The following is a 13,392-nucleotide window of genomic DNA, read 5'->3' as shown; positions in this document are numbered from 1 at the left end:
GACCCAGTGGTTCGAACGTTGCACGTTGTATAATGGGCAATCCATAAGCACATGTAAAGTGGTTTCATGGTCGGTTCCACATGGGCAATAAGGGGTTGTTCCAATGTCATTGTTCCGATAGTTTAGAACTAAGCGTCATTACGATGGAAGTCAGCTCACGACTTTTGAATCCTATTACGTTACGTCTCTGATTTTATGAATGGATAAATGAATGATAATCATTATAATATCTTACCCCCTAACGTAAACTAGAGTTTACACACGGGGCATTGGGTGAGAAAATTATTTACTTAGAATTGTAACGTTTACCTCCCCCCCCCCCTTTCCCGCTTTGAATAAAATATAAAATAAGTCTTTATTATCCTTCTTCTTCCGTGGTGTTATCTATTCACCTTTTTCTGTCGATTTTAAACGTAATAGATGTTCCAGGAAGGTCTTGACGCTATCGGATATAGTAAACACCATAAATCAAAATGAGTGCAATCATTCTTCCATTGGTGTCACCAAATTTGATTACCTGCTTTTTTCTTGTTTTTAAAAATTATCTTATATGAAATAAAACTTAGATACCCAAAATGTTGGACGAAGTAACCACTTAAAAGGGACCATGCACTTAATAGTTTGATGTAGTTGATTTCCTTACTGCAGAGAGAAGTCCACCTGTAAACGTTGATGAAATGAAATTTGTTTATGGTGACATATTTATTGTCAAGTTGACAGTCAAAGGTGGATTGATTAAGTGTTCTACTGGAACTGATGCTGTCCTACCAGAATTATTGACCAGGCTCACAGTGGTCGTCCACAAACTGCATTAACCCTCTCCTTACCAACCATAGGATAATCGTCACATCCGTTTCGATGCAACCAACAATCGTCTAATTCTGATTTCGCTTGTACATCACAAAATGTAAAGAAATCCTTTGATTACAGCTATTAATACTAACCACTGTATTGTAGAGCTCAATTGTTACTAGTTTGAGAAAGAAAAGTCTATTTTTGTGATGGGTGGGTGGGAATTTTCGGGGGAAATTCTAAAAAAAGCTGGTAAGGAGAGAGCTAACCGCAGCAAATCATTTTTAAAATGACAAATTTATCCAAGCCACGCATAGATAATAAAAAAAAACTCCAAAGGCCTGGAATTTTATAGCGAAAAGAGTTGGATCTTCCTGATGCCAAAAAGAAATGTTTCATTGGATACTGAAAATGCTCCAGCAAACGCATGATCACATTGGAAGAAGTTGTTTTCATGAAGTCGTAACCCCCCCCCCCCCCCCATCCCCCGCCACCACCCTTTGAAGTCCCGCTTTAGCTCAAAAGTAACTTTATCATTTTTCCAAAATTTGAGAGATCCCTCAAGGGGACATTTGTGACCCGTCTCAAAACGGTCGGGATGATTAAGATGCTGAAAATGACATTTGCAGCCTGAAATATCGTACTGAAGTTGAGTTTTATGCGTTATAGAGGAGAAGGAATATCATATTTTGCTGTGCTAAATACCAACGTTTCATATTTTTGACCAGTTTAACTATGATTTGACTTTTTAGCATCCGGTCCATCCCGACATAATACCGTTTTGAGACGAAGGGTCATATTTTTTTTGGTAATGATGGCAAGGTGCTGGAGGATGCAACTCGAATGTGTTGTGTCGATGGAGGTCACGTGACTTCCTCTTCGATGAGATGCAACAGCTACGGTCACTACATCAGTGGGGACTTGCCACCTGTCCAACATGTACCCGTTGTGGGAACTAGCCCGAAACCGCAGAGTATGACACTCGCTTTCGGTCGGAAGGTCCTGGGTTCGAGCCTCGAGCTCGGCGCATAGTTGATTCCTTGGAAAAAGGCTCTCTCACCGTACTCAGTTGTAAAATGAGTACCTGGCCGTTAACAGCGTTGCCTTTGTCCGAAAAATTGTAATATTGCCTAACAGGCGTCATGTCCCGTTCTACATGTTAAATGTTGCTCTTGATCAGGGACCCCTTGTAAAGCACTTTGAGCACATTTAGTGGATTTTGCGCTATATAAAGCTCAAATATAAAGCTCAAAGCTCAAATCTGGTTGAAAGGTGCGTTGTGACGAAGCTTCTTTATCGAACCAGAACATTGACTATACTGAAATTTAAAATGATAAACGGAATGGAAATGAACTGGGCATTATTTGATACCTGTCAATGTTGTATCTTTTTATAGTTTTGCAAATATCAGGGAAAGGTCAAAACTTTTCAGCTGCTGCTGTCGTTGCCTGTGCCTGGATTGGAACAGTGACATTACTGAAATTTAAAATAATAAACGGAATGGAAATGAACTGGGCATTACTTGATACCTGTCAATGTTGTATCTTTTTATAATATTGCAAATATCAGGGAAGGGTCAAGACTTTTCAGCTTACCCATGTAGATGTGATTGCGCTCTTTCTCTTACATTTTTTGCTGTCTTTATCGAACCAGATTACTGCGTTTGGGAAGAAATGCTTATTGGCATTTGGGCAATCCATTTGGTACGAAAAACTATACCATCTCTATCAAGACGATAAAGAAAAAAGTCTGTGATGCCAACATAAATAAGGTATGACAACAATTTCAGCTCTTGAAACTAATTTGTCCATCAAGGTGTGATTGTGATGCTGTCTTTGGCAATAGGGCAGAAATGTCGTGACATCACACTCTCTAAATTTCCGGTTCCAAAATCATTGGAAGTGTGGGTGTTCACCAGACTTTTGACGGACTAATAATGAATAGGTTACATATTGAATCATAAAATGGTTTAACTATTTTAGAAGTAGAGTATAATTATAGGTTCATTATTAGGATTACGATACGGAAAAGAGCGAGGATGAATGATGTGTCTTGACAACCAGCATATTTTAGACTAGAAATCAGAAGATCAATTACAAAAGGTATGTATCCAGTCCTCAGGAAGATCGGCTTTACACTTCCAATGAGACTGGAACCAGTTCTTTTTTGACATCACAATTTGTTCCCACGATCATTCTGAATGCTTCCACAATCATTCTGAATGCCTCTACAATCATTCTGAATGCCTCCATAATCATTCTGAATGCCTCCACAATCATTCTAAATGCCTCCACAATAATTCTGAATGCCTCCACAATCATTCTGAATACCTCCACAATCATTCTGAATGCCTCCACAATCATTCTGAATGCCTCCACAATCATTCTGAATGCCTTTACAGTCATTCTGAATACCTCCACAATCATTCTGAATGCCTCCACAATCATTCTGAATGCCTCCACAATCATTCTGAATGCCTCTACAATCATTCTGAATGCCTCTACAATCCTTCTGAATGCTTCCACAATCATTCTGAATGCCTCCACAATCATTCTGAATGCCTCCACAATCATTCTGAATGCCTCCACAAGCATTCTGAATGCCTCTACAATCATTCTGAATGCCTCCACAATCATTCTGAATACCTCCACGATCATTCTGAATACCTCCACAATCATTCTGAATGCCTCCACAATCATTCTGAATCATCAGCTTTCATAACAAATCCCTCCTCATTACGCACATACATTACATAATCATTCATCCAAGGTTAAGGCTTCTCTCGCGAACCCTCCCCCCCCCCTCCCCCCACCTATTCACTTTTTACTCCATTGTCTATCCATCCCTTCTCTTTACCACCCCCCCCCCCCCCCACACACACACACTCTGTCAGTTGTTACTTTTCTCCTTGTATACGGGGCTCTGTTGAGGCTGGTGCTATTGACACTAGCTTGTGACTTGTGCCGAAGTCGTGCGGCTATGTGGTCTTGTGGTATGACACTCGCTTTCGGATCGGAAGGTCCTGGGTTCGAGCCTCGCTCTCGGCGCATAGTTGAGCCCTTGGAAAAGGCTCTTTACTCACATTCTCTCACCGTACTCAGGTGTGTAAAATGAGTACCTGCCCGTTAACAGCGTTGTCTTTGTCCGAAAAATTGTAATATCGCCTAACAGGCGTCAGGTCCCGTCCTACATGTTAAATGTTGCTGTTGACCAGGGACCCCTTGTAAAGCGCTTTGAGCATATTTAGTGGATATTGCGCTATATAAAATCTCATTTATTATATCATGTATTATCAAAAGAAACATTACGATTCCGATATGCTATCCACGGCAAAAAAAATTTGCATTAAAACAGGAAATAAAATAAAATAACATAATTAAATAGAAGAAAATTCACTTTATTCATCCTAAAGGGGAAATTTGTCTCTCGGGTCTATTCCAAGGGAAGACTGGAATAACCCAGGTGCAGCGCCGCAAATAGAGCTAGGGCGAGGCCTCACATCGCAGCGGCGTGTGATAAAACTCGGTACCATTCGGGTACGAAGCAAAGACCGTACCACTGAGCCACGCTGCCCCCTATTTATATATCATGGTAAATCAAATCCAATCCTGCTTACAATTGTGCCATATATATATATATATATATATATATATATATATATATATATATATATATATATATATATATATATATATATATTCATATATCCATCGCTTGAAATGAAGTATGGTGGATTGAAATTAATCACGTAATGATCCCTATTTTATTATCATTAGATAAAATTACAACTGAACACAACAGAATGCATTTACTGGAGCAAGTTTTCCCGTTCGGGTTCAGATAGGTTGGACATTTCTCCAAATTCGTTGACAACAAAGTCAAATTTCTGTTAGATTTTTATTTTGCATCGAGACCTCGATATCCTCAAAACTTTTTAACACTCGCAAAACATTACCATGCCAAAACAAAACAGTGAACAACCAACACGTTTGTTTTGACAGTTGGGAGTGAGTGGATACGGTGTAAACAGGGTGGCTAAGATTTCATCACATTATTATCTCAATTCTCATTCTGTAGCTTAAACCACAGGCGTTTTTTGAGTGGGTCAGTTAACCCTTTCCTTACCAACCATTGGAAAATCGTCAAATTCGTTACGATAAAACCAATAATTTCTCATTCTGATTTCAATTTTACATCACAAAATTTAAATTATGTTTCTTTTTGTTATTGCTAGAAACTGTTTGTAGGGCTCAATTTGCTTAATATATAATAATATTATGTTTAGAATGTAATTGGTGCTTTCCTGTTTGAGTAAGAAAAATATAATTTTGTATTGGGTGTATCGGGGAAAATTCTGAAAATGACCGGTAAGGAGAGACTTAAAGATATCCTAAAGCTTGGATGGCTATGAGGAAACCATTGCCCACACTGATGAAGATATTTTTCATATGCATGAAAAAACAACATTCCCAATCTTCAGGAAATCGGGCACTGCAACAACCACACAATGCGACAACAACTTCTGGAGATAGGTCTGTTCGCAAGACCTCCTGCTGTTCGGCTGATGCTGAGTAAAGAGCACAACATGAATCGTGAACAATAATATGCTCACAACCACATACAAGTGACTCCAGAAGAATGGTTACAGGCGACTGAACGCTCAGTAATACATCCATTAAGTCTAGTAACCAGACGATATTCTGTTTATCAATCACCCTGGCAATAACGACATTCAACCTCGTGGCCTTCGACAACTAACCACCCAGAGCTTCTTGAGGGATAACAATGGTGAACCCTTAATGTGGCCAGCCCTGTCACCGGATAAGAATCGCGTGGAACAAATGCGGTCTCAAATTTATCAAACTCTTAAAGGCGCCCCATTCCAAGTAGAAACAACGGTGAACTTTGTACTTTTGTAACAGAAGTTTGAAACAAAATACAAAATTACCGAAACTGTCTACAATCGTACAGCGCCGACGAGGTGTCGAGTAAGGCATTATTGAATAAAGGGATTTTTTAAACGTTTCTCACATATATTATCATCTATTTTACAGTTGACATATTTGGAGTTAGACTTTGAAACGGAGCTGGGTCGATGTCAGTGTATTCCAGGCTACCACGGGGCCTCGTGTCAACTGCATTGCCCCAACGCTTGCTCACATCGCGGTATCTGTCAACAAGAAGAGGGAATATGCATTTGTAATTCGAGATTCACTGGTCAGCAATATAAACATGCCTGGTATACGAAAGGTAGGCAGGCGGACAAAGAAACTTAAGTACAGTGTGGTCCGATTAAGACAAAGTCCTCGGTGTAGAACCATTTTAATTATGATTGTATTGCGATAAACCTAGAGTGTGTGGTCAGCCGTCTACCTACTGAGATTGACTGGATTCTAAATGCAACCATACCTACTGTAATATGTGCGGCTATTTGGTCTAGTAGTATGACTAGTATGACCCTCGCTTTCGTACCGGAAGGTCCTGGGCTCAAACCTCCCTCGGCGCATAGATGAGGCCTTGGAAAAGGCTCTTTACTCACATTCTCTCATCGTACACAGGTGTAAAATGAGTACATGGCTGTTAACAGCGTTGTATCTGTCGAAAAAATTGTAATATCGCCTAACAGCTGTCATGTCCCGTCCTGTATTTTAAGTGTTGCTGTTGGCCAGGGACCCCTTGTAAAGCGCTTTGAGTACGTTTAGTGGATATTGCGCTATATAAAAAGTTCAATTTAAAAAAAAATACGACAGATGTCGTAAAGTCACACCTGCTCTTCCCGCTTCCAAACTCTTTGGAAGTGTGTATGTAACCAGTCCTTCGGAGGACTAATGAATAGGTTACATATTATTGAATCATAAGGGGGCAAAACTATTCTAGTAGTAGAATGAATAGGCGTATAAACAGGATTGCCGGACATAAAAGAGCAGGGATGGATGATCTTTATTGACGTCCACCCTATTATATTTGGATTAGACAATAATTTGAACTTTTTTTTTTATCAAGCGTAATATCCACCAAACGTGCTCAAAATATCCATGACCAATAGCAACACGTACCACGTGGAACATGACGCCTGTTAGGCGATATTACAATTTTTTTCGGACAGAGACAACGCTGTTAACGGCCTATGTAGCCAAGTCATGGTTGGTGACCAAAGAGAGAAGAGCACACACTCTCCCCTTCACGGCCAATTCCAGTCAAAAAGCGATACAAGCAGCGATGGAGCAGTGTAAAACTATGATGATCTCGCGTGTTAGTGAGTGCAACTTATGAGGATTGGGTGGGGTGGGGGCGGGGTGTCGTTACGATACAACCAACGTTTTTCTTATTCAAATTTCTCTTGTACATCATAAAATTTAAATAAAATGAACAGTGTGTTGTAGAGCATGTTTCGCTAAAGACATTATTTATCACAAGAACTTACTGCTGTTTTGTTTGAGTGATAAAAAATCTATTTTTCTGTGAAGTTTTGGGGAAAATCGTGAAAATTGCTGGTAAGGAGAGGGTTAAATTATAATGTTTATTTTCAGGATTTCGGAGCAGCAATAAGATATACTCTTGCAACATTTGTAGCAAAGATTTTTATGGAAAAGATTGTTCAACGGCCCGTCTCACTCGCAGTTCCAGAGGGGGAGGTCACCACTCAGTTGCTTTTAGCCGGGAAGTTATCACTCTAGACGGTGCATCCATGACAGTTGTGCAATCTGGTGCTTATCGTCTTTTGAAGTTGAAACAGATCATAGTGGATGGATATTACGTGGTAAAGGTTGATGCCTAGTTCTTGAAATCTGATTTATGCATCCACAAAAATTGATTTTATGATAATATCTTTGTTTGAAAATAGTGATTTGACTGTAATGGTTTTATTTATATGTTTTTTTTTCTTTTTTGTTGTTGTTGTTGTTGTCTTTTTTAAGAGTTCAATGTCAGCAATCTTACCATTGAAGAAATATTTAAGCATTGTCATGAAATTGCGTTCTTAAATCCAGCATTCTATCTCCATCTGTTTTTCACACACAGTAGAACCGTGTTATGACGAATATTCTTAATTATAAATTGATTTTTTAAAAACACATTAAATACTGATTTTGCTCTACTTACGGTTATATTCTTCACACCTATATATGCTTTATTGTTAGCAACACAAACACACACACACATACACACACACGTATATATATATATATATATATATATATATATATATATATATATATATATATATATATTATGAGTGAGTGTTTGTGTGAGCGGGAGGGTGCGTGTGAGTGTTTATATTTTTATATTAATTATCTGACCTCATCTTGAATTCAAAAAGCCTGTGCATGTACATATAAAATAAACAAGATAGAAAAAACATAAGGATGATTGTACATGTTTTCAGAATATCATTAACATTATTAAATGGCGAGATAAAAAACAAAAATAACAAAAACAACTTTAGAAGAAACAATTGAACAAATATTGGCAATTATAATTATGAAATCAAATAATATGTTACTCTTCGCCTCAATACGGTATTAAGTTGGGTTGGTTAAGATGTTGAAAAGTGAATTTATAGCCAGAAATATCAGACTTGTGTTAAGTTTGTATGTTTTATTGAGGAGAATGGATACCATATTTTAGGGTGCTAATGCCAACAATTTATATTTTTGACCAGTTTAACATTTAATTCGGCTTTTAAGCATCTGGTTCGTTCCGACATAATATCGTTTTGAGACGATGGGTCACATATAAACACTAAAACAAAAGTGAAAATATTGAAAGCCACAATCATCCCTGTTTTGATGTATGTTGGTGCCTCTTGACATATTTGTGCTGAAAGGATAGTACAATCTGGACGTGTTCCACCAAACTATAGGAATGTGAGGCGCTCTAGGGAATCAGGCCACATTTCTCCAGAAGTGCTTCGATATGGACAATAGAGGGTTCTCAAAATTATGAAATCAAAATAGATAAAAAGGCGGTGACTCTACTAATACGCTGATGACTCGATCAATGTTAGATGTAAAGAGTTCAACTATAAAGAAAATTTCATGAACTTCGAATGTTTTAGCACCTTCGAAAGAGAATAAAAGTGTAACGTCAAAAACGTGTGCCTATCTCATTGGAGGTATGAAAACCACTCTTCCGGAGGACTGAATTCATATCTTGTGAAAAAATGTGACCCTCCGTCTCAAAACCGTATTATGTCGGGATTATTCAGACCCAAAAAAGTGAATTTAGAGATAAAATCATGAGAAATTGGAGCTTAGAAGTTTTTGCAATGCAAGACATAGTCTTTATAGTCCACAATAACGTACAGAAATCAAACCCAAGTTGGATATTTCTGGCTATGAATTCAATTTCCTTTACCAAGTGGATCCCGACATAATACCGCTTTGATACGGTGGGTCACAAATGATCTTCTGTTTTCAGAGAGATGACATCGATTTCCTGGTCTAAGTACATTCTGGTCGTCAATAAATTATCATCCATCGTTTCTCTTGTACATCCCGTAAACATTAAAATCTGTCTATACATCCTGCTACACACATTGTTATGCCACCTTATGATTCAATATGTGACCCTTCGCCTCAAAACGGTATTAAGTCGGGTTGGTTAAGATGTTGAAAAGTGAATTTATAGCCAGAAATATCAGACTTGTGTTAAGTTTGTATGTTTTATTGAGGAAAATGAATACCATATTTTAGGGTGCTAATGCCAACAATTTATATTTTTGACCAGTTTAACATTTAAGCATCTGGTTCGTTCCGACAAATTATCGTTTTGAGACGATGGGTCACATATTATGTAACTAATTCATTATCAGTCCTCCGAAGGACTAGTTCTATACACAATTCCAATGATTTTGGAACTGGAAAAGTATAAGATGTGACGACACGGCTTTTCAATTCCGATTGTAGTGCGGCTATATGGTCTTGTGGTTTGACACTCGCTCTCGGATCGGAAGGTCCTGGGTTCGAGCCTCGCGCTCGGCGAATAGTTGAGTCCTTGGAAAAGACTCTTTACTCACTTTCTCTCACCGTACTCAGGTGTAAAATGAGTACCTCGCCGTTAACAGTGTTGTCTTTGTCCGAAAAAATGTAATATTGCCTAATAGGCGTCATGTCCCGTCCTACATGTTAAATGTTGCTGTTGACCGGGGACCCCTTGTAAAGCGCTTTGAACACATTTAGTGGATATTGCGCTATATAAAGCTCAAATGTAGTCTCCAAATGCTCCAGATATCATGGGAATAATAGAATATGACAGTCTTGCTTGCTTGTTCGTGTGTCTGTCCTCACTCAATCTCATGCCAGGAGACTAACTGCTCTTAGGTGGAACATAATAATAATAATAATAATAATAATAATAATAATAATAATAATAATAATAATAATAATAATAATAATAATAATAATAATAATAATAATAATAATAATAACAATAATAATAATAATAAATAATAATAATAATAAAAATACTACTACTACTTCTACTACTACTACTACTACTACTACTACTACTACTACTACTACTACTACTACTACTACTACTACTACTACTACTACTAATAATAATGATGATAGATCTTCATTGTCCATAAATATGGCAATTTGTCATTTAGTTACACCCAATTTTACACATTGCGGTCTATGGGTCAGAAGCAACTCTTTATACCATTTAAGGTAGCTTGGAATTTCCAATGTTAACCTTAACCTTATCTTAATTCTCTCAGCACCAGGGTGCACATGAGGTAAACTTGAACGATGGTCACGTTCCTGTATCTGGAGTAAAATCTAGCCGTGACGAGTCTAGGGCTGACCGCTGTCCATTTCATCATTGCTTTTGATTCTCTATTGGACATTATGATGTGCAACTCCTCCTCTATGTGCGCTCTCCTTTCCTGAGTGTAACAATATTTCTCCAGTTGTTAATGTAGTCTTTCCTGCACCGGTCCACCTGCATTCTCTGAAACCAAGAATATCCCTCATGTGCTATATACACGCTTCGCTTCTCACAGCTCTCTAGCAACCTTTGCAGAAACTTCTATGCTATATACACGCTTCGCTTCTCACAGCTCTCTAGCAACCTTTGCAGCAACTCTTGTGATATATTATACAATCTTCTCACATCTCTCTTGCAACCTGTGCAGCAACTCCTGTACTATATACATGCTTCTCACATCTCTCTCGCAACCTGTGCAGCAACTTCTATGCTATATACATGCTTCGCTTCTCACATCTCTCTAGCAACCTGTGCAGCAACTTCTATGCTATATACATGCTTCGATTCTCACATCTCTCCAGCAACCTGTGCAGCAACTCCTGTGCTATATACATGCTTCTCACATCTCTCTAACAACATGTGCAACAGCTCCTGTGCTATTTATGCTTCTCACATCTCTCTAACAACATGTGCAACAGCTCCTGTGCTATTTATGCTTCTCACATCTCTCTAACAACATGTGCAACAGCTCCTGTGCTATTTATGCTTCTCACATCTCTCTAACAACATGTGCAACAGCTCCTGTGCTATTTATGCTTCTCACATCCCAGACTCCAATTCTGGTCTTGTGGAGCACATAACCAGTTCTGAATAAACTTAATATAGACTGAAAAATTAATTCAAAACAGTATAATTCAAAATTAAAACACGATGAGTGAAATAAATTCAAAATGCACATTCAAAAATGGGATTGGCTGACAAGTTTCTCTTGAAGTCTAATGTAAACTGAAAAAGAAATGCCTTTCTCTTACATATTGACGAGAAACTTTGTCTTAACATATAATTGGCCTCCCAGCATTGTTATATTTATATCCTTCTTTATTAGTCTTTATTGACAGTCTATCTACGATGCGCGGCTATGTGGTCTTGTGTTATGATAGTCGGTGTCCTGGGTTCGAATCCCGAGAAGCGTATAGTTGAATCTTTGGAAAAGGCTCTTTACTCACATTCTCTCACCGGTGTAAAATGAGTACCTGGCGGTTTAAAAACGTTGTGTCCGTTCGAAAAAAATTATAATATCGCTAAAGAGGCGTCATGTCTCGTCCTACCTGTTAAGTGTTGCTGTTGTCTAGGGATCCCCTGTAAAGCGCTTTTTGCACATTTAATGGGTATTGCCTTTTATACAAGCTCAAGCTCAAGTTTTAATATACATAATATTACCTTTTTGTTTAAAGCCTTGCAAAGGAAACTATGATTGTCAAGCTTTGAGTGAGGTGGCAGTGAAATCCGGCAAACTCGTCATGTCATTTGCAGCTAAAGAAAACGGGGTGACGAGCATTAAATCCTCCGAGCTAACCAACTTCTCTTATCCATTTTTATTCAAGAGGTTAGTACACGATAAATGATTATTAAACACAAAAAACTATCACAAAACAACAACAACAAGAAAAACAAAAACAAACAAAATATATAACCGGGGATTTTCGATGTTAAATTCCTCTCCCCAGCCAACAGCAGTAACAAAAGGGAAGAATAATAATAATGTACTTTATTCATCCAAAAGGAAATTTTTGAAAAACACAGAGCACTGACAAAAACACGTCTGCAGTCGCCGGAGACCAGCGCCAGAGAGGTGGTGAAAAAGAAAACAGTGGTGTTAAAATACTGATGGTGCAATGTAAAACACGTTAGTTCCTGCTGGCTTTTTGTGTATTGCTAGTCATTTTGAGCTAGCGATTGATTTGTAATATGACGTCAGATGTATAAATCTACCATTCACAGACCTGCTTACATTCGTAAATTACTGAATTTTGGCTTCAATTTCAGAACTTTATGAGCATTTTAAAGTCAATAAAACAAAGAGAATGATAGAGAAAAAAGAAGCCAAACTATCTAATTTTAAGGATTTTGAAGTGTTATTTAATAACGCTTGCGAGGGTAAATTGTTGATTTTCAAAGTTACGTACAGCGACTACGATTTTTATCTCAAAAAAAAATTACGAATTACGATATTTTCAAGAAGGCAAGTCTGCATTAGATTTTGTAAGATTTCCCAGCCCAATGTCTTCCAATGGCCACATTTCAATTATAGTACATGCATCTATATTAATATTTCTTTCAGTTTTTACTGCATTTTTACTCCTGTAGGACGGTTTTAAGACGGAATCGTTCCGTATTTGGTATTATGCAATTTTCTTTTCGTTTCACATTCGTTTAATTACCTGTAATATATTTAATTGAGGAGAATAAATCTGGTACCTTAAATCGACATAAACTAGAATATTAAAATGTCATTTCCTTTATTTCAGAGCTCGCATCAGGCTTATCCCGACATAAAGCCGTTTTAGATGATTGATTACATTTCAAAAGAATACTGATTTCATATTTCTAACCCTTTGTTTTGTTTTGTATTTTATTCCAAAAAAAAAATCTCAGGGGACAGACAATTATAAAATCATTTGTCAGAGATGTGGTGAGATTTGTCTTCCAAGGCGGTACATCCGTCACGATCGCCAACATCGCGGGGCAACTAATGCTGGGTGTCCGCCTTTCTAAAAAACAAAATGGCCTCACTGGTCTCCTAGGCAACGCAGACAACGAATGGTTAAACGACGTGACAAACTATACGTCGCCCAACGATGTGGATGCGACGAATAAAGCGCTTTGGGC

The 13,392-nt window shown here is 38.0% G+C and overlaps 1 protein-coding gene across 1 annotated transcript in view; it reads left to right on the top strand.

Moving 5' to 3' along the window:
- Positions 1 to 13,392, top strand: part of LOC144971667 (uncharacterized) — a 77,656-nt gene that overhangs the window by 47,774 nt on the left and 16,490 nt on the right. The window contains exons 10-14 of the mRNA XM_078912741.1: positions 2,446 to 2,563; positions 5,847 to 6,042; positions 7,323 to 7,552; positions 11,958 to 12,109; positions 13,159 to 13,392. The exon at positions 13,159 to 13,392 is cut by the window's right edge and continues 9 nt beyond it. Coding sequence (XP_078768867.1) covers positions 2,446 to 2,563; positions 5,847 to 6,042; positions 7,323 to 7,552; positions 11,958 to 12,109; positions 13,159 to 13,392 — 930 coding nt within the window. The remainder of the gene's footprint in view (positions 1 to 2,445; positions 2,564 to 5,846; positions 6,043 to 7,322; positions 7,553 to 11,957; positions 12,110 to 13,158) is intronic.

The sequence above is a fragment of the Berghia stephanieae genome, chromosome 4 (assembly GCF_034508935.2).
Source record: "Berghia stephanieae isolate SIO BIC M18660-M18661 chromosome 4, UCSD_Bste_1.3, whole genome shotgun sequence".
Taxonomy (NCBI): Eukaryota; Metazoa; Mollusca; class Gastropoda; order Nudibranchia; family Aeolidiidae; genus Berghia; species Berghia stephanieae.
Note: the sequence above shows the minus strand (reverse complement) of the source record. Positions and strands in the feature narration are given on the sequence as shown.